The 23,004-nt window shown below is 36.1% G+C and overlaps 2 protein-coding genes across 6 annotated transcripts in view; one reads left to right on the top strand and one right to left on the bottom strand.

Moving 5' to 3' along the window:
• LOC128229842 (DNA damage-regulated autophagy modulator protein 1-like) lies at window positions 1–16,065 on the top strand. Of its 3 annotated transcripts, none has more exons than XM_052941686.1 (8): window positions 1–142; window positions 2,176–2,284; window positions 4,989–5,110; window positions 11,357–11,505; window positions 13,241–13,433; window positions 13,983–14,062; window positions 14,376–14,531; window positions 15,210–16,065. In XM_052941686.1, the coding sequence occupies exons 2-8, from the start codon at window positions 2,214–2,216 to the stop codon at window positions 15,285–15,287; spliced, it is 849 nt and encodes a 282-aa protein (XP_052797646.1). In that variant the 5' UTR covers window positions 1–142; window positions 2,176–2,213; the 3' UTR covers window positions 15,288–16,065. The 3 variants fall into 3 exon arrangements, with proteins under 3 accessions (XP_052797646.1, XP_052797647.1, XP_052797648.1); XM_052941687.1 differs by lacking the exon at window positions 13,983–14,062 and adding an exon at window positions 13,787–13,866 and having other exon boundaries at window positions 4–142; window positions 15,210–16,064; XM_052941688.1 differs by lacking the exons at window positions 1–142; window positions 13,983–14,062 and adding exons at window positions 361–693; window positions 13,787–13,866.
• A 757-nt stretch (window positions 16,066–16,822) lies between these two features.
• Window positions 16,823–23,004, bottom strand: part of LOC128231710 (uncharacterized) — a 38,419-nt gene continuing 32,237 nt past the window's right edge. For all 3 annotated transcript variants that reach the window (XM_052944811.1, XM_052944813.1, XM_052944812.1), the window contains 4 exons: window positions 22,455–22,647; window positions 21,950–22,155; window positions 21,535–21,651; window positions 16,823–21,287 (listed from right to left, as the gene is read on the bottom strand). In XM_052944811.1, the coding sequence (XP_052800771.1) occupies window positions 21,086–21,287; window positions 21,535–21,651; window positions 21,950–22,155; window positions 22,455–22,647 (718 nt within the window). In that variant the 3' untranslated portion in view covers window positions 16,823–21,085. The remainder of the gene's footprint in view (window positions 21,288–21,534; window positions 21,652–21,949; window positions 22,156–22,454; window positions 22,648–23,004) is intronic.

Raw genomic sequence — 23,004 nt, 5'->3', positions numbered from 1 at the left:
GTAGCTGTAGATATGAGTGCGCATATCGTATACGATATCGTTATGTTTGACTTTTAAGATTTTGAAATATGAAACAGTTAAACACGTGTTAATGACTTGATGTGAATAGAAAAAGAACCAGAAATTAAAACATTTGTATTAGGTATGTACATTTTTTTCTTTTACATTATTCGATATATTCCATTGTAAACCATACATGGACGTTCCGATGTAATCTTGAAGCAGAATGATCAATTGAAACCTGTTACCTGTATACATACATTTATGATATGTTTAATACCACTCAATAACTCGACAATCGTTATTAAAAGTCTGGCATTTGAAAAAGGAAGTTGTTCTGAACAGTTACTTATATTGAGTTAACGTTGTCATCTGATATGTCTTTTGTCTATAATTGCTTTAAATTCGACAACTAATAAAACACGGGGATTTTCTGCACGAAGCAGACCTAAATCAAGTTAAGTTTATCTTTTTTTTTGTTTTATATCAGCGCGTCCTTCTCTTTGATGAGTTTACAAATGTTTGCCAATGTACTTTTTTCTCAGATTCGAACTGTTAAAGCAGGTTAAACAGTGACAACAATTGGACAAAATTAACTGGCATATTTATCAAGTTGTATTCAATAGTTAATTTGTACTTGGATATTCTCGTCGCCAGACTCGTTCATTAAAATAGAAATTCATTGAGATTTTGGTGAGTAAATATTTAATAAAAGTCTTAATCAATAATTACAAGTAAAGAATAAAGAATGATAACACTGGTATTACTCCTTTAATATAAACCTAATGTGTTGGTTCTGCTGTTGTTGTTAGTGTTGTTGTTGTTGTTAGTGTTGTTGTTGTTATTGTTATTTAAATATGTAGATGTTTCAATTTTGCGCCAAAGGTTCCAATTTTTTAAAAAAAAATCCATTTTACACAGTGAACGCGATCGATTTTCGCGCTTGAGGCTATGCGGTATTGTGCATTTGTTTTTTAAGTCAAATATAATATATGAAATTAAAAAAAAATGATATTTTGTTATCAACATCAGAACACAATTCTATAAGAACTCTGCATTATTTTGTACGTAAAAGCTATTGTAATATTTAAATGAAATTGACAAAAAAAACAGTGAGATTTAGCCTTCCTGCAGCTGATTGAAAACACTTACGCAGGTTAGCAGGATTATAAAGCGGCTCACTAAAAATATAAAGCGGCTCACTAAAAATGAAATGTACATGTAGGGCGGTTGGAGGGGTAGTGTCTACACAAGTTTTAGGTTGGCCAATACAACAAGAAAATGATCTAGACTTTACTGACCTGTTGTTATTGCATGACACTCTATTGGTTGAATGACGTGAATACATCTAGCTAATATTATCAGCGAGTTTCAAGCACAGTATCACAATGAAAACGCGGATCTCAACACTTGAAACACGATTTATCTAATAATTTTATCAATGTATAAATCCTTTATTTTTATCGACGAAAGAGATTTGTTATTTTAACAACTCATCTTAATATAAATAATTTGCGAATGTACGTGTTCGTATATTGTTATGTTGAAAAGACATATGGTATTCTGTAATTGATTTGATACGATTATGCAGCAATTGACTTATATCAATTTGTCGTCCTAGCTTATTTTTGTAATGCGCCTAAACATTTATTTTGAAAGTTCAAAGTCTTATACTTTCGCCTAATGATTGTGCTAATGATTTCACATATTTCCTTATTGCAATGTTATGGTCTGCTGTACAAACGCATTACCAAGTACGAAGGGTCTTGTATTGTTATTATGTAAGGTTTATATAATTCTACCTAAAAGAAGGGGAGCGGGGAACACACTCAGTTATATCACAAGATGTTGTAAATAATGTATGTCGACTTGTTCACTAATTAACAGGAATCTTCGACTTAATTTTTCGACAAAACTAGTTGAACACGTTATGATACGGACTTGACAAAAATCATGTCGAAATAAGATAAGTCAACATAGTCAGCAAATAAGTAAAATGGTTTTTCAATAAATAACCTTCTTTACGATAGCTACAAATGTTTTCAGATTTAGGGATAAACGAAGACATGATTCGGCACGGCCTTATTATGGAAATAAATAAAAAGGTCGAAGCCTTATGCAAAAGTAATATGCTTTGCTATTGTTCTACTTTATATAATTTTCACATCATAACAGTTGGTGCGTCATATCCGGAAGTGGACAAGAGTGCCGGGATGCTAGAGACGCGGCACCACTGGCTTCCCGTGGCCATGGCCATCTACCTCCCAGTCTCTTGCTTCATCACGTGAGTTGACCGAAGGTGTAAATATACAAACTACGATAGTGCAATAAATAGACAGAAACGAACTGAAATACAGAAGGCACCGATGGAAGGGCATGATGAGCTGTACATGATATGACAGGGCACGGGTGTACGTGACAAGGATGAGAAAGACATACTAGGACAGCAATTGTCATGGTAGGTTAGTAAATGGCACGATAAGACAGGACAGGACATGTTAGTACATTGAGAAGAACGAAAAGCGCTTGATAAAACAAGAAAGGACATGATAGGTCTAAGGGTACGAAAAGGCAATAAAGGTTATGCAAGTACCAGAAAGGACAGGAAATGTCATATTATCAGTAAACTGACATAATAGAACAGAAAAAGGACAGGTTAGGACAGGACAGGAAATGACATATTAACAGGAAACTGACATAATAGAACAGAGAAAGGACAGGTAAGGACAGGACAGGAAATGACATATTAACAGGAAACTGACATAATAGAACAGAGAAAGGACAGGTTAGGACAGGACAGGAAATGACATATTAACAGGAAACTGACATAATAGAACAGAGAAAGGACAGGTCGTGACAGGACAGGAAATGACATATTAACAGGAAACTGACATAATAGAACAGAGAAAGGACAGGTTAGGACAGGACAGGAAATGTCATATTATCAGGAAACTGACATAATAGAACAGAGAAAGGACAGGTTGTGACAGGACAGGAAATGTCATATTAACAGGAAACTGACATAATAGAACAGAGAAAGGACAGGACAGGAAATGTCATATTAACAGGAAACTGACTTAATAGAACAGAGAAAGGACAGGTTGTGACAGGACAGGAAATGTCATATTAACAGGAAACTGACATAATAGAACAGAGAAAGGACAGGTTGTGACAGGACAGGAAATGTCATATTAACAGGAAACTGACATAATAGAACAGAGAAAGGACAGGTCGTGACAGGACTGGAAATGACATATTAACAGGAAACTGACATAATAGAACAGAGAAAGGACAGGTCGTGACAGGACTGGAAATGTCATATTATCAGGAAACTGACATAATAGAACAGAGAAAGGACAGGTCGTGACAGGACTGGAAATGACATATTAACAGGAAACTGACGTAATAGAACATTGAAAGGACAGGTTAGGACAGGACAGGAAATGACATATTAACAGGAAACTGACATAATAGAACAGAGAAAGGACAGGTTAGGACAGGACTGGAAATGACATATTAACAGGAAACTGACGTAATAGAACAGAGAAAGGACAGGTTAGGACAGGACAGGAAATGACATATTAACAGGAAACTGACATAATAGAACAGAGAAAGGATAGGTTAGGACAGGACTGGAATTGAAATATTAACAGGAAACTTACATAATAGAACAGAGAAAGGACAGGTCGTGACAGGACTGGAAATGTCATATTAACAGGAAACTGACGTAATAGAACAGAGAAAGGACAGGTTAGGACAGGACTGGAAATGACATATTAACAGGAAACTTACATAATAGAACAGAGAAAGGACAGGTCGTGACAGGACTGGAAATATCATATTAACAGGAAACTGACATAATAGAACAGAGAAAGGACAGGTTAGGACAGGACTGGAAATGACATATTAACAGGAAACTGACGTAATGGAACAGAGAAAGGACAGGTTAGGACAGGACAGGAAATGACATATTAACAGGAAAGTGACATAATAGAACAGAGAAAGGACAGGTTAGAACAGGACAGGAAATGACATATTAACAGGAAACTGACATAATAGAACAGAGAAATGACAGGCTAGGACAGGACAGGAAATGTCATATTAACAGGAAACTGACATAATAGAACAGAGAAATGACAGGCTAGGACAGGACAAGGAATGACATATTAGGAATAGAAAGAGCAACGCGTATATGACTGTTATGACAGGACAGGAAATAGGCATGAAAAGACACGACAGGATAAGACAGTTAGTTGCAGGATGGAATAGGGCACGATAGGACATGAACGGGCATGACAGGACGATATATAGTTATATTTTGGTAGGGCATAATATTACATAAAGAAAATGACAATAATATTTGTAGAATCGTCGGACATAGTTTTATATTTTGAGGACACATGTACGATTTGTAATAAGCGGAATAATTTTTTTCCGGCTACACGTGACTATAATTAAACGATATGCTGCCAAGAAATTAAGCGAACTATATTTTCTCTTTTATGTTGTTTTTAAAGAACACTTACTTCATGGAGGTTAGAGAAAGCTACCTCAAAGTAATGCTGATTTCTCGTTTAAAAGCATGTACAGATCGGCGTCCTATGCAACTCATTCTCTTATAAGCCTTTTTGTTTTGATACGGAACTGCTTTTTCTTGAATGACAGAAAAAAACAACGAAATATAACAATACATTTTTTAGGCTTATACCTGAATATTACAAACGGGCGTGGGAAGTCTTTTCTCGCATATATCTGGATCTGAACTTTGCACAGCGCTCTAAAATATAATTAACTACATGTAAAGCTTTAAACTTCCTTATATTAGTGACACGAGAACCATATCGTGTTATGAATGATTCCAGGTATATCCTTATTAACTGTGGAATTAGAAATTCAAGCGTTCAATTTCGCTCCTTTAAACTATTTGTATGTTTTAAAACAAACCAACTATGAACAAACCACAAACCAACTATGAATCATGTCTATAGGTATTCAATAGCAGTGGGAAATGGAAACGTTGAGCCCGGCTTTCCGTACATTAGCGACACAGGAACCATACCACCGGAAAGTTGCGTCTTCGGACAGCTCATGAACATTGGGGCCGTTCTAGGTAATTGTCTTTTACTGGAAACTCGATTGCCTTGGAATGGTTCAACTAAGTTCGTTCTCATCTTTCGCTACACTGGAACGTATATGTAATCAAAGCGCTGAAAGCGTTGAAAGACTGTCGGCGAGAGAACTGAAGCAAACAGTCCGTTTAAGGTACATGACCTAGTTCCTCCGAAAAATATGAATGTCGGCCGATTTTAATGAAACTTGGAACAAACAATCGTCAATGACTCTACTTTAACGAGGTGTATTTATTTAATTTTTAAATCCCGTTGTTTGTTGATTTACAGCGCCACCTAGCGGACACGTGCTATTTGGCGCAAACGTTGCTGAAACCGTAAAAAAAATATAATTTTACGGCTTTTTTTATAAAAAAAAATAATCGGAATATAATTTATTGTATGCTGAATAAATAATCCTATAATTTTAGTACTAGTATTTAAGAAGAAAATTATTAATTTTAAGTTTTAAAACGTAAAGTCTTTTATAAGAAATCGCCAAAAATAGATACCCATCGGTGAATGTGACGTATTTGTTTCGAAAATGAACTCGGGTAGGGTATGTTTTTATTAATTCATAGGAAAGGGAATAGAATAATGAATATAATTATGTAAAAACAAAAAAAAATGACGGTGAGGTAAATTGCTGAAAGATTTAAGTATTATAAGAAAATTGATAGAGTAAGCGTGATTTCTACGCCACCGTCAACGTCAATATAAAACACGTCAAGTTAGTGACGCCATGGGTTTGTTTGATGCATGAGAATAATTGTGGGGTGAAACGTTATATTCGTCTATAAATGATGGGATATTATCAAATTCTTGCTACCTGAGAAATATCTACAGAATTGAAACACTAGTTTACGGCTTGTATGAACCTATTAAAACTGGGATATAAGCCATGATCGATTCTTAGTTAAATTATTTTTATTCTCGCTAAAAAACGAGAACGTCACAAAACAAATCTGGCGTCTGAATTGGAAATAATTTCATTGTAGAAATGAGATTGACTATTTCAGTATTGTTTGAGCCTATTATTCTCACATTCATATCAAATGAATTAGTTTACATACATTTTATTCAACAAATATATCAAACATCGACAAGATATCAGCATCATATATTATCTTATTGTATACACGACCGGGGATATATTGAAACGGATTAAACGAAAGCACGGCTTATAATGATGTACGTGAGGTTAGCGGCCTCGCGGCGTGAAGTTAGCGGCCTAACGGCCTGAAGTTAGCGGCCTAGCGGCGTGAATTTAGTGGCCTAGCGGCGAAAAGTTAGCGACCTAGCAGCGTGAAATTAGCGCTATAGCGGCGTGAAGTCAGCTAGGCCGCTAAATCGCTTGATCGACTTTTTTGAAAAAATGTTTGAAATTGCTTCAAATTAATAATTTATGAATAAAAACAGCAAATATATCATTGTTTTAGCAGAGTAGGCATGTTTGCATGCTTTAAAATAGATGAATTATATTTAATTTGCAATCTAAGACAAAAATTGCGGTATAAATTACAGACTGCTTCTAACATCCATGCAGTTTTGCTGAAATTATTTTGAAATGTTGCAGGGGCGGCTTCAGGATTACACGTAAGAGGTGTCGTAACTGGGGGTGTAACCTTTTGAATTGCGCCCCTCTCTCATAATCGACTTTGTTTTGTTTTAAGTGTGCCAGCGGTGTTTTGTGGTACTACCTCTTGAACTCATTACTTGTTCTCTCCAATATTGACATAAAAGTTTGAGTTTTGGGAAAAAGGGGGGGGGGGGGCGACGGGTGCCCCCCCCCGCCACCTGAATCAGCGATTGTAATTATTTGCATCATCTTTACAACATGTTGACATGGTGGGATTTGGGGGCGGGCGCCGGATATGCATCCACTAGAAGTACCAATACAGTTATTATAACCGTTTTTCTGCGCTACCGCAACGGACACCCGAAAGTCGAGGCTCTCTGACTCTTAATACGTGACATATTTTGGCGCCTTCCTTGCAACCATGTGATTCATGTTCTCGTTTGCGTTAGTACTTTGCAAATGGGCTAGATTTTCCAGCATACACTCATTTGTGTACCTGAAAATTTAATCATTGCAGGCATATTGTAATTTGATATTTAGTCATCAATGCGTATTTAAGTGACTCGCTCGTTTTTTTCGACAAAAAATTAGTTTTCCCGGTATAGCATCTGAAAACACTTTTGTTATCATTATTTTACTCTATGGTCTCGATATTGCAGAAAAAAATACAGTTATAACATAAAAAAGGTATTTTGGTTTAGTGTGGTTCGAACCCACGCCAGATTAGTCAAGAAGAAAATAGAAAACATACGTTTAGTCCACACGGCCACCGGAACTTTAACAAATGGTGGATATGTTGACCTGTTAAGGATACATTGATAGCATCACGAGACAAAGTGTCAATCACGCAACACCACAGCCGTGATAATTTTTCAATCGCGTTATTAACGCTAATGAAAACTGTGGTCTTCAAAGACGATATTTGAGCGAGTCACTTTAATTATTAGATTAAATACTGTCGATTCAAAATATATAAATCTTTTTTCACGAGTCTTGATGGCTGATTATCATTATTACTGATTATCTTAATAACTATGACCCCTGCTACAAAAATGAACAGTACGTGTAAAATATGTAAGACATTTATAGTGCGTACCCGTGCATCACGTTCTGGAAATCTTTTTATGTGCACCTGCCGGTAATTCTCGTACTTAGAAACTTACACCAGGTTGGGCTGCATGAGGAGTGTTCATTGAGCATGTGGGCGGACAGGGCGTTTAAACTGGTCTTTATTCTATGTGTGTTGCCATTATTTTGACTTATTCCATAGGAAAAGCATTTCTGAATATGGGCACTGTTATTGTTTGATAATGATTTGTGTTATGATTTCAGCTTATACTATGTCCGAAATTTTTGAGAATATGATTTTTATCATTTGATTTTTTAAGATCTGAAAATAAAAACCGCTTGACACGAGTTAAAGAGGTTGAATCCCCGTGCATTGTTAACCGTTCGATGTTCAACCCCTTCTGTAAGAAAGGGTTCCATCGCTTTTGACGAACCATTCCGTACAGGCCGTAAATTATTGTTTCAATTCTGTAGATATTTTTCAGATAGCAAGAATTTGATTTTCTTACTATTTTTCTTACTATTTTCTGATATTCTACTTAGTTCTGATACTGGCAAATATTAGATTAAACAATAAAAAGATACAGATACCATCATTTATAGACGAATATAACGTTTCACCCCACAACTATTCTCATGCATCAAACAAACCCATGGCGTCACTAACTTGACGTGTTTCATATTGACGTTGACGCTGGCGTAGAAATCACGCTAACTCTATCCATTTTCTTAGAATACTTATATCTTTCAGCAATTTACCTCACCGTCATTTTTTTGTTTTTACATAATTATATTCATTATTCTATTCCATTTCCTATGAAATAAAAAAACATACCCTATTTTTATAAAAAAAAATACGGTTTCAGCAACTTTTGCGCCAAATAGCACGTGTCCGCTAGGTGGCGCTGTAAATCAACAAACAACGGGATTTAAAAAAATAAATAAATACATCTCGTTAAAGTAGAATCATTGACGATTGTTTGTTCCAAGTTTCATTAAAATCGGCCGACATTCATATTTTTCGGAGGAACGTGGTCATATACCTTAAATGAAAAACGATAATCAATTGCATTTATTTTAATGAACTGGCTTTGAAAAAGGTTATAAAAAGGTTTTTGGAATAATTTTTATACAAAGTATACGTGAGATTCAATGAAGAAAATGAAAATACTACTTATATATGCTCTTTCAATGGCTGTATCTGCTTTCCAGAACTGTTTCTGTCAACGGAGTTCACTAATCTCCAGCAAGCAGTTCAATCAAATCTGAAATTGTGCTTTAAATTCATTTCTGTGAGGTTCATAATATGTGTTATTTAAAAGGATATATTTATTGTTGTTTTCTATTACACTATCTTTGACGATAAAAGTGCATTTAATTATGCACTGTTATGTATCATGAAATGAAAGAAAAGAAAGTTTCAAACTTGGAATCAAACCTGTAACGTTCATTTTGATGCTATGTGAGAATCGCTTAGCACGGTGGTTTGTCCAATTATAATACTTACTAACAGCCAGGTATATAATTACAAGAAGTATTAGCTATTTTCCGACTGCAAAATGCATATTAAACTATAATCTAAGCATTAATTTTTCAATAATCAACTAACTGTTGATAGATGTTAACATTGGTTAGATAACTCTGTTATTTTTAGGTACGTGTAACTATAGGAGTTGTTCTTCTTGCGTTGTGCTTACTCATGTTACTAAAAAAGTCACCGTGTAATCCAGTCTGTTTTGTATATAAATCGCCATGGGAAAACTGTTACTAGATTAATAAAAATAGCCATAAGGAAACTGTAACTGCATGTGAGTTTATAAATTACCGTGGGAAAACTGTTACTAGGTTTAAAACCCGGTTCGTTGTGTGGTACGTTATATGTAGAAACTGGTATATTCTATGAGCCTTATGGTCATGGGTAAACTGAAACCAGGTTTTTGAACGGTCATGGGAAAACTGTAACTTTGTTTATAAATGGCTATGGGAAAACTGTCACTTGGTTTATAAATAGCCATGGGGAAACTGTAACTATTGTTGTAAAAGGCCATGGAGAAACTGTAACCGGGTGTATAAATGGTCATGGGAAAATTGTAACTTTGTTTATAAATGGCCATGGGAAAACTGTAACTTTGTTTATAAATGGTCATGGGAAAACTGTCACTTGGTTTATAAATAGCCATGGGGAAACTGTAACTATTGTTGTAAAAGGCCATGGAGAAACTGTAACCGGGTGTATAAATGGTCATGGGAAAATTGTAACTTTGTTTATAAATGGCCATGGGAAAACTGTAACTTTGTTTATAAATGGCTATGGGAAAACTGTCACTTGGTTTATAAATGGCCATGGGAAAACTGTAACTATTGTTGTAAAAGGCCATGGAGAAACTGTAACCGAGTGTATATATGGTCATGGGAAAATTGTAACTTTGTTTATAAATGGCCATGGGAAAACTGTAACTTTGTTTATAAATGGTCATGGGAAAACTGTAACTTTGTTCATAAATGGCCATGGGAAAACTGTAACTTTGTTTATAAATGGCCATGGGAAAACTGTAACTTGGTTTATAAATAGCCATGGGGAAACTGTAACTATTGTTGTAAAAGGCCATGGAGAAACTGTAACCGGGTGTATAAATGGTCATGGGAAAACTGTAACTTGGTTTATAAATAGCCATGGGGAAACTGTGAATAGGGTTATAAAAGGCCATGGAGAAACTGTTACTAGGTTTATAAATGGTCATGGGAAAACTGTAACTTTGTTTATGAATGACCATGGGAAAACTGTAACTTTGTTTATAAAATACCATGGGAAAACTGTAACTTGGTTTATAAATGGCCATGGGAAAACTGTAACTGTGTTTATAAATAGCCATGGGGAAACTTTAACGAGGGTTATAAACGGCCATGGGGAAACAGTAACCGGGTTTATAAATCGTCATGGGAAAACAGTAACTTTGTATATAAATGGCCATGGGGAAAATGTAACCGGGTTTATAAATGGCCATGGGAAAACTGTAACTTTGTTTAAAAATGGCTAAGGGGAAACTCTAAATAGGGTTATGAAAGGAAATGGGGAAACTGTTACTAGGTTTATAAATGACCATAGGGAAACTGATATTTGGTTTAAAAAATGGCCATAGGGAAACTGTTATGCACCAGTCAATTGTAACCACGCCCCCCAGGTCCGGGGGTATACCGGGGATGGCCGGGGAAATGGGCCGTGTTTTTACCTTTCAGGTGGGCCCGCAGTGCCGGGTGAATGCGGTGGTTTTGTCTTCGCGCAAAATATAGAGGGGAATGGGCCTTACCTAGGGTCCCTTGGGTGCAGGGGCATTTGCCGGGGATTTAACCATCAGTTCGTCGAATAGAGAAATTATTACTTGGTTAATAAATGTCTATGGTGAAACTGTTACCAGGTTTTTAAATAGCCATTGGGGAAACTTTATCTAGGTTGAAAAATGACCATGGGGAAACAGTAACTAGGTATATAAATGACATAGGAAAACTTTTTTTTAATAAAATCGCTGTTAAAGCAATCCCATTTCGATGTGTTACATATGTCTGAATCATTGTCATGAATATCTCCCCATGTCTTGTTCAGGTGGAATTATAATCTACATACGGTACCGTCATATCCAGCTCCACTGCGAGCAGACGCCAGGTACCCAGGGGATGATCCGACTCAACACCGCTGCCTATGTCATTGGTATTCTCACAGTCTTTGGCGTCAGTGTAGTCGGAAATTTTCAGGTAAATCAACCGTAGAACACAGATCATCGCATCGACAGTTTCCGTAGCCTTGTTAGTAAATTTAAGTACCAAAACACAACCATCTATACACATTTCTTAATGGTGCATGATGTAGCAGTGGTACATTTAATGTCGCCTTATAAATTGGCAAACATATATGTTTTATCTCCGTTACTCTAACCGTGACAAGTTAAATGTTTAAAACATATTCATAATACCAACTTTCTGTTGTTTCAGTGTTCAACGTATGTCTATAATGCCGACAATATATTTTGTTTCCACAGCAGACAAACGATGTTTATAACATGTCCATATTAAATGTCAGTTGTCACTGTTGTTTTCCCAGTAGACCAACGATGCTTAAAACATGTCCATAACATCTACTGTCACTGTTGTTTTCCCAGTAGACCAACGATGCTTAAAACGTGTCCATAATATCTACTGTCGCTGTTGTTTTCCCAGTAGACCAACGATGCTTAAAACATGTCCATAATGTCTACTGTCACTGTTGTTTTCCAAGTAGACCAACGATGCTTAAAACATGTCCATAATGTCTACTGTCACTGTTGTTTTCCCAGTAGACCAACGATGCTTAAAACATGTCCATAATGTCTACTGTCACTGTTGTTTTCCCATTAGACCAACGATGCTTAAAACATGTCCATAATGTCTACTGTCACTGTTGTTTTCCCAGTAGACCAACGATGCTTAAAACATGTCCATAATGTCTACTGTCACTGTTGTTTTCCCAGTAGACCAACGATGCTTAAAACATGTCCATAATGTCTACTGTCACTGTTGTTTTCCCAGTAGACCAACGATGCTTAAAACGTGTCCATAATATCTACTGTCGCTGTTGTTTTCCGAGTAGACCAACGGTGCTTAAAACGTGTCCATATTGTCAACTGTCACTGTTGTTTTCCTAGTAGACCAACGGTGCTTAAAACATGTCCATATTGTCAACCGTCATTGTTTTTTTCCGAGAAGACCAACCGTGCTTAAAACAAGTCAATAATGTCAACTGTCGCTGTTGTTTTCCCAGTAGACCAAAGGTGCTTAAAACGTGGCCATAATGTCAACTGTCACAGTTGTTTTCCCAGTAGACCAAAGGTGCTTAAAACGTGGCCATAATGTCAACTGTCGCTGTTGTTTTCCCAGTAGACCAAAGGTGCTTAAAACGTGGCCATAATGTCAATTGTCACTGTTGTTTTCCCAGTAGACCAACGGTGTTTAAAACGTGGCCATAATGTCAACTGTCACTGTTGTTTTCCCAGTATACCAAAGGTGCTTAAAACGTGGCCATAATGTCAACTGTCGCTGTTGTTTTCCCAGTTGACCAAAGGTGCTTAAAACGTGGCCATAATGTCAACTGTCACTGTTGTTTTCCCAGTAGACCAAATGTGCTTAAAACGTGTCCATAATGTCAACTGTCACTGTTGTTTTCCCAATCGACCAAAGGTGCTTAAAACGTGTCCATAATGTCAACTGTCACTGTTGTTTTCCTAATCGACCAAAGGTGCTTAAAACGTGGCCATAATGTCAACTGTCGCTGTTGTTTTCCCAGTAGACCAAAGGTGCTTAACACATGTCCATAATGTCAACTGTCGCTGTTGTTTTCCCAGTAGACCAAAGGTGCTTAAAACGTGGCCATAATGTCAACCGTCATTGTTGTTTTCCGAGTAGACCAACGGTGATTAAAACGTGGCCATGTCAACTTTCACTGTTGTTTTCCTAGGAGACCAACGTGATAGTCGTCCATCTACTCGGTGCTACATTGGCGTTTGTCGTCGGCTTTGTCTATTTTGTGCTTCAAACTATCATCAGCTTTAAAGTGGCAGCCCTGGATTTCAAAATTCCCGGAAATACGGTCAACACTCGGCGCGTGCGGGTGTTGCTAATTGTCTTGGACTTCATCTTTTTGCTGCTAAGTATCCTTTGAATTCAAAGTAAGACTTTCTTTGTGAATTTCCCATATGGTGGACTTAGTACTTTGTACAAATGTGATTACTGTTGTATTTTAATAGTAAATAATAAAGTACTTGCACACAGATAACGCACACATTTGCATTTGTTTTTACATCGACCATATCAAAATTATATCGTTAAGTAGTTCTTACGCAAAGCCTGAAAACTCTACCTACATAACATAAAACGTAGTAACCAATATTAGCATTAGTAGTGTTTACGTACGTGTACATCCATTCTAGGATTACTAACATGCTAACATTGTTTACGCTTTCCAAATAAAATTACTAACACCTACTAACCTTAACACAACAAGCTGGAATATTTGCCCAGCTATCTAGATCGAAGGGGCCAGGGCAGGGCATACCAAGCAGGAAATGGTCAGAGGATAATCCAGTGAGTATTTCAAATGCTGTATTTTTACAAAAGGCACTGTGAATCATCCATTTCGCACTGTCTGTTGATTTGTAAATTTGACCAACAATAGATTTAGATTCCTTAACATAGACAAGCAGGCTTAATGACGGCAGCTGCTGGTAAAAAGGGGCCCGGTGCCAATATTCCGGTTTACAAATGGACCTCAGATAATCCGGTAAAGACACATTTCAATCTCCACAAATAAGCAATGCTTATCGATCTTGACAACATAATACCCAGAACGATGGCTCAGCGCAAAAGTGGCTTAACACGTTATAAAAATAAAAGGAGTTACGTCTGTCTTGCGAAAAGTCTTCTTACATCTATATATGTAGAGGTTGCCTTTGTATCCGTCGACGCCGATTTCGCTGAAACATTTGCATGTTTATTAAGTTGAGTGGTAACACCACTTCCACTTTCATCCTAAGTCTGCTTTAAAGGTAATTTTCCTCTGAAACCATAACTTATATGTTCTATTCCATTTTCAGGGTTATAGTGAACATCTAGTGGCTACAATATCAGAATGGCTGGTCGCGTTCGTGTCTGTGATATATTTTTCAACATTTTACCCAGAATTCAAACATTTTCGTGTGAGGCCGCCGAAAGTGGAATACTATCCGGACACCACCGGAAACGTTATGCCTGTTAGCACAATTACTTGAGTCTAAGTTCTCTCATAGTTTAAGTGTTGTTCACGCATAATTCTCCATTTATGCTGTATACTATAAAGTGTAAATTAAGAGCATGTTGATCAAAACTAAAGTGTATTGTGTAATTTGCATATTAATATCAAGGCTTATCATGGGGTGGAGTGTAAACATATCCTTTGAAAGTGACGTATGTAATTGACAATTGGGTATTTGTTACATATCAATGAATATTTTTTACATATTTTTTATTAATTATAATTTTACCACCATCATGACAACTGATTAAGTTAGCTCCCTAACATTGCCTTGTTTATATGTACATGCAGTCAAGAAATCTCTTGCCTTTTGTAGTTACATGTTGAGTGCGTGATGCAATTACTACGAGCAAAAACATGCTCTCAGATATCAGTCAGGTCTCGCATAATGCTTTGTCCAGATTTGTTCGTCCAAACATTTTCAAAATTGAATTGACGTACATGTACATGTAATAATAATCAAAACCAATTTCTGTTTAGTTTGTAAATATGTGATATTATACTATCGTTAAATCATTGTAAAGATTTTCATCTTCTTTGACTTGTGTAATCATTGAAGGAGTACATAAACCAACAACCTAAATGTTATATTATATGATAATAAAAAATAAAAAAGTAGTGTGTGCTTCTGTTTTAGACCTCCACCGAGCAGATCCCAGCAAGGCCAGACAGGCAAACTAAGTACCAGACCTTTACAGAAACTAATTATGTGTAGAATAGTGAAGTAAGTCAATGAAGGGAATTTTGAGTTTGATATATACTATTTAACCAATATACACCATCCACACCACGGGCCGGCCACATGTCATGATTTAACCAATATACACCATCCACACCACGGGCCGGCCACATGTCATGATTTAACCAATATACACCATCAACACCACGGGCCGGCCACATGTCATGATTTAACCAATATACACCATCCACACCACGGGCCGGCCACATGTCATGATTTAACCAATATACACCATCCACACCACGGGCCGGCCACATGTCATGATTTAACCAATATACACCATCCGCACCACGGGCCGGCCACATGTGTCTCTAGTCATGAAGGTGCGTCAGTGTTGCACGTATTGATGATGGCGGCTTCTTTTTCATCTTGTCTCACGTTCATGGACAAGGGTGGTTGTATATGATAAAATATATATGTACATGGACCATGGGATTGTGTACTTTAATAATCAGAAAGGAAGGATCTCATGAATAATATAAATATATATATCTTGGCAAACTGCATTTCTAGATCCGCTCACCAGAGAAGTGAAAAACATTTAAGATATATGAAGTAGTTGTTTTTTCAATATCAGTTTTATCCAGCGATCTTAAAAATTGTTTTTAATACGAGACTGGAAACGAAAGAAAACTTACATAACCAGTTTTGTAAGACATTATTTTAAAGTCAACAACATTTCTGACTGTGCCTTTGAATTCTAGAGGTGTTCGTGATATATTACTCAGATATTTTTGTTCATATCAGTATCTCATTACATTGCTAATAAAACAAACCGTATAGAAAAACGTTTAAAAAACAACATGTTCGTGTGATTTGTTATATAGTTACTACATTACTTACACGCCTAGTAGGGTAAATTTAGTTCTATTGGCTGAAACTGTATGGATGCTATAACGCCCAACAGTTCGCCGTTTATACCGTTGAATAACCTTATATTGTATACATTATTCTATTTTATCATAATGAAAATGAATATTGTAATTTTTGAACTGGAGATGAACAAACATAGTGGTAACCTTCTAGTCATGACCAACCTGCATACTAAGTATGAAGTTCCAAGGCCTAAGCGTTGCTTAGTTATTGAACGGAAATAAGCATGACGTACATGTACGGACTGGTGACCAGCATTCTTTTACCCGAAGGTGACTGTGACCATGACCTTCTGGCCTCAAAAGCAACAGAGGTCATATTCTAATTAAGATCAACTAGCAAACCAAGTATAAATATCCTGGGCCCAAGCGTTCTTTGGTTATTCCGCGGAATCCGTTAATTTTCCTCAAGGTCGCCTTGACCCTTGACCTACTGATCCCAAAATTAATAGGGGTAATCTACTAGTCATGACCAACTTGCATATCAAGTTGAAATTCCTGGGTCTAAGCACTCTTAAGTTATTGAGTGGAAACGAAGTGTGACTTCGGACTGACTGACAGACAGGGCAAACACAATATGTCTCCTCCATGATTATTCAATAAAACAGCAGCGTTTTCAAGATGAAGTTGAAATGAAAATCAAATGCAAACTTTTATGAGGCTAGTGGTTTATTATTTCCTTGAAAACAAACAAAGCTGATAAGAAAGAGTTTGATGTATTAGAGACCAATATCCAATTTTAAACATCTGTCTATATAAAGCAAACTAGACAATGAGTTACAATGTATCTTAACATTGCCACAATCCATTCACTAGTTATCTTAACATTGCCACAATCCATTTACTAGTTATCTTAACATCGCCACAATCCATTCACTAGTTATCTTAATATCGCCACAATCCATTCACTAGTTATCTTAACATCGCCACAATCCATTCACTAGTTATCTTAACATCGCCACAATCCATTCACTAGTTATCTTAACATCGCCACAATCCATTCACTAGTTATCTTAACATCGCCACAATCCATTCACTAGTTATCTTAACATCGCTAACATTGGTAACAATAAGATTATACATGATTAGCAGAATAAAGTCCCAATTTTGTGTTTAAAATACATCAACATCTAAGAAAACTTTCAACTAATGAACCAAAAAACTGCCAATCTTCACAACGTGTTTCCCTTGTTTCCTTTTTTAAGACTCAACTACAGACAGGGCATGTTTCAAATGTACATGTACTTCATGTATATTACAATATGTACATGTACTTCATGTATATTACAATATTATCTGAGTAAAGTGTGTGAACAGGTTTCCTATTATAACACATACCTATACAATTATGTAAAAACAAATAATTATAATCTAACATTTACAAACAAAACTAGAAAGATAAGAAAATAAACTATTTCACATCTATAAGACGTAATAACTGAACAACACATTTATCACAAATTGCATAGTTTTGACATATTTTTGTAATTGATATACAGTGCAAGCTGTTTTAACTTTAAGCTTACATTTAAATAACATCGCTTTAACAATGAGTCATTTTATCATATCTATGAAGTTAATTAAGTTGTTATGTGACATGATCAGTATGCATGACATCACTGATTTCATGCAGTAACAAATGGCTACATAATTTATATATTCATAAGCATCAAAATCAAACCGGTGTTGGATTTTTGGCCTGAAAACATTTCCATTGTAATACTGTCCATTTGTTTAAGGGTTAGCAAATCATGATTATGAGAACAATTTCCAACCAGACAGCTAAACAAAGACAAAGCTGTTAGAATGTTAATATATAGATACAATCCATGGAATAAGCAATTTTAGTGTCGGTATGTGCAAATTTATAAATGCCAGACATGAACACAGATAAAAAATCAAACACAGCGCTATTTTAGAAAGACTTACACCATTTATTTTGTATAAGCTCAAAATAATGTTGAGGAAGAGTTTTAGAGTGACAACTTTTGCAAGTCTAGAACCGGTTGATCTCTGACTATGGGGTAAAAATAACGACACACGTGTAAGAAAACTGAGATCTACAAAAGACAAAATAAGCTTTAAAAGCTTTCAAAAGGTTGAACAAACAACGTATACAAGAATTATTAACTAGAGTATAGTTCATAATATAATAACAACTATCATCGAAATAAAATATTGATGAATGCAGTGAACAAGGAATGTATTGATCAATTAAAAAATACAGGTTATAAATATGTAAGTAAAGTTTACAATCTTATTGACTGTCTACATAAAACACATTCCCCACCAAGTTATCAGTCCATATATGCAGCAAGCTTGAACACATTCCCCACCAACTTATCAGTCCATATATGCAGCAAGCTTGAACATTCCCTACCAAGCTTTTAGTCCATTTATGTAGCAAGCTTGAACATTCCCCACCAAGCTTTTAGTCCATATATGAAGCAAGCTTGAACATTCCCCACCAAGCTTTTAGTACATATATGCAGCAAGTTTGAACATTCCCCACCAAGCTTTTAGTCCATATATGCAGCAAGTTTGAACATTCCCCACCAAGCTTTTAGTACATAGATGCAGCAAGTTTTAACATTCCCCACCAAGCTTTAAGCCCATATATGCAGCAAGTTTGAACATTCCTCACCAAGCTTTTAGTCCATATATGTAGCAAGCTTGAACATTCCCCACCAAGCTTTCAGTCCATATATGTAGCAAGCTTGAACATTCCCCACCAAGCTTTTAGTACATAGATGCAGCAAGTTTTAACATTCCCCACCAAGCTTTAAGCCCATATATGCAGCAAGTTTGAACATTCCTCACCAAGCTTTTAGTCCATTTATGTAGCAAGCTTGAACATTCCCTACCAAGCTTTTAGTCCATATATGTAGCAAGCTTGAACATTCCCCACCAAGCTTTTAGTACATAGATGCAGCAAGTTTTAACATTCCCTACCAAGCTTTAAGGCCATATATGCAGCAAGCTTGAACATTCCCTACCAAGCTTTAAGCCCATATATGAAGCAAGCTTGAACATTCCCTACCAAGCTTTTAGTCCATATATGAAGCAAGCTTGAACATTCCCTACCAAGCTTTAAGCCCATATATGAAGCAAGCTTGAACAATCCCTACCAAGCTTTTAGTCCATTTATGTAGCAAGCTTGAACAATCCTCACCAAGCTTTTAGTCCATATATGAAGCAAGCTTGAACATTCCCCACCAAACTTTTAGTACATATATGCAGCAAGTTTGAACATTCCCTACCAAGCTTTTAGTCCATATATGCAGCAAGTTTGAACATTCCCCACCAAGCTTTAAGCCCATATATGAAGCAAGCTTGAACAATCCCTACCAAGCTTTTAGTCCATTTATGTAGCAAGCTTGAACAATCCTCACCAAGCTTTTAGTCCATATATGAAGCAAGCTTGAACATTCCCCACCAAACTTTTAGTACATATATGCAGCAAGTTTGAACATTCCCTACCAAGCTTTTAGTCCATATATGAAGCAAGCTTGAACATTCCCCACCAAACTTTTAGTACATATATGCAGCAAGTTTGAACATTCCCTACCAAGCTTTTAGTCCATATATGTAGCAAGCTTGAACATTCCCCACCAAGCTTTTAGTACATAGATGCAGCAAGTTTTAACATTCCCTACCAAGCTTTAAGGCCATATATGCAGCAAGTTTGAACATTCCTCACCAAGCTTTTAGTACATATATGAAGCAAGCTTTAACATTTCTCACCAAGCTTTAAGCCCATATATGCAGCAAGCTTGAACATTCCTCACCAAGCTTTAAGCCCATATATGCAGCAAACTTGAACATTCCTCACCAAGCTTTAAGCCCATATATGCAGGAAGCTTGAACATTTCTCACCAAGCTTTAAGCCCATATATGCAGCAAGCTTGAACATTTCTCACCAAGCTTTAAGCCCATATATGCAGCAAGCTTGAACATTCCTCACCAAGCTTTAAGCCCATATATGCAGCAAGCTTGAACATTCCTCACCAAGCTTTAAGCCCATATATGCAGCAAGCTTGAACATTCCTCACCAAGCTTTAAGCCCATATATGAAGCAAGCTTGAAAATTTCTCGCTAAGCTTTTAGTACATATATGCAGCATGCTTACTTTATTTTTTTTATTTCTTCGTAAGTATTGCTCTTAAATTGCACCACTCATCTATTTCCATATCCCTTTGTAAAAAAGCAACAGTTAAAAGGTAAAAATGATCTGGTTTGCACAGTGAATACCAGACATGTATATATGTATCAAATGCATTACGAAAGTCAAGAATTAGAAATATGTACAGATTAAATAAAATTACATTACATGCATTAACTACAAAGGAGGACCAGTGCAAAACTCAAAAGATTTTGAAAATTATCATGAAGGACGGATATCATATCACAATATTTCAGCTGAATAAACATTTCTATATCATATGCATTTACATAAACAACTATAAATGCTATGTAACAAAAATTCACTGGATAGCCCATAGAGTATTTATAACATCTTACACATTTCAGAAATCTATAATATATGTTTGAGCAATGACTTAATACTTTTCACCAACTTATTACCCAATTAAGTCTTTTCTTTCTAAATTTTCTGACTACTCTGCAGCTTAACAAAACAACAATATAAAGTGTTAACTAAAATAAAAGCATTGTCTAAAAGTGTTCACAAACACTTCAATACCGCAGCATAATACTTTTTAATGGAAACATAATAATTATAATAAGTATGATTTGTACAAACTAATTTAAAAGAAAACAGTACTTGGGTTTCAGATGCTAGTCTTAGTTTGAAAATGACCTCTACACAATCATAATCAACAATAAAACAAACCATAATAAGATGATCACAATATGTTGGTTATCACAATGATAAAGCATTAATCACATTTCTAGTGTAAATGTTGGTCGCTCTTCATTAATTTTCTCAACATTTCTGACGCTTGTACAGCCATACAAGTGAACAGATTTAAGTCGTCGACAATGGCGGGCCAGTTTCACGAGTGACTGTTCAGTAACATCGCTCAGGAAGTTGATCTTAAGACTTTCCAGCCTCTGACCACAGAAGTTGGCTATCATTGATACACTGGGAAAATAAAGAGAACATCCATAAAATGTCACAACTGTACATGTACTTTCAGTTTTTGAAACTCTTGAATAATCGCTTGATTGAACATTTAATTGTAGCTACTGAAAAAGTGATACAAAATCTCTGTGACAGGCTTACTTTATATAAATCAAGATGTGATATTGCAAATTAAAGCAAGTATTTCAGCAATCAACATGTGTATAGCACTGGTAAAGTCCTCCTACATATCTATGTCATTTCTCACCTTCTATGTGTGCAGTTGGTTGAGCTGATGTCGAGATGTCGCAGGTTGGTACATGTGTTCACCAGGGCTCGGACACTGCCATCACTGATGTGCTTACATCCACACACATCCACACTCCTGAAGTTTACACTCACTCATTTGGTCTTGTGTCATTTAGGGTATTTAAACTCCATCAATAAGCATATAAAATGGATGATAACGAAAATTCATAAAACATAATATTTGCCCTCATTTACCAGAAGAAAAAAATTATAAGAATAATAAGAACATGAGTACTATTGAATAGAACAGATGTTTGTTTTTTAAAAAGACTGCAATTTATCTTGGTCTTGGTATCTAAAAGGTTGAGCATCTCTATGGATAAACCCTACTACAGTAATGATTGTACAACAGCTTACATGTTCTAAAACAGTACCTGATATCTGTAAGGTATGTAGAAATCTCCAGTAACGAGACATCAGTGATGTTCAGACAATTTGCGATGGAGAGGTGTTTGAGACGAGGGCAGTTTTTCACAACTCGACGTATACAGTTGTCCTTGATTTGCTTACAGCCTCGGAGATCAAGCGACTCTACACGACCTAGGCTGGTGGATAGTTGCGATATACAACTGTCTGTTAGCTGCAAACGGTAATAATGGTGAATGATGATATTTGTGAAAAAATTAAGCAACAATGAATCAAGCAGGTCAAAACAGAATTAAGTTACACTGAACTTTATTACAATAAACATGTATCTAGATTTCTGATCAGCAAAAAAAACTTACAACAGAAAAGATTTAAAAAAAATAAAAATATAATTTATAATGGGGGTTTCAGCTAACTTGTTTCTAGAGATTGGCCTTTATGCGGAGAACACAACCCTTATTTTCATTTTGTTCAAACAGCATGATTTCTAAGCAAGAACTTCAACAATTATACCTTATAGCATTGTCCAAGATTCAAGGTAATGAGATTAATGCAATTATTGGCCACCGATCGAAGTCCTCTAGGGGACAGATTGAAGCAGGCAAACATCTCAAGTACCCGGAGGTGTGCTCCGTGCTTCTTGATGATTGTCTCCAGGCCATCATTACTCACTGCCTGGCAGCCATTCATACACAGGCTTTCCAACCTGAAGAGAAAAATCTCTGTTTTATGAGATGCTTCAACAAACCAGAAAATATGAAAAAACACTCAAAGCGTTGTATCCAGTTTTGCCTTTATCAAGAAAACAAAGAATGAGTTGCAAAATTGTGTACTGACTTTGACTTTTGAGTGTTGTGTTATAATTTTGTCAACATTTTTTTTTTGGAACAATAAGCATTCTTGTGTATGAAGTAAACGTTTTTAAAAGAAAACAAACACAGAAACATATAGCACTAAGCAGTTGTGAGGGCTTTTCTGTTTATCTTGGTTGATCAAGGGGCAAAACTACTAAAGCAAATGTGATGCGATTGTAATGCAGATGACATTATGTTACCATGCATAC

The sequence above is a fragment of the Mya arenaria genome, chromosome 4 (genome assembly GCF_026914265.1).
Source record: "Mya arenaria isolate MELC-2E11 chromosome 4, ASM2691426v1".
NCBI classification, from domain to species: domain Eukaryota; kingdom Metazoa; phylum Mollusca; class Bivalvia; order Myida; family Myidae; genus Mya; species Mya arenaria.
Note: the sequence above shows the minus strand (reverse complement) of the source record. Positions and strands in the feature narration are given on the sequence as shown.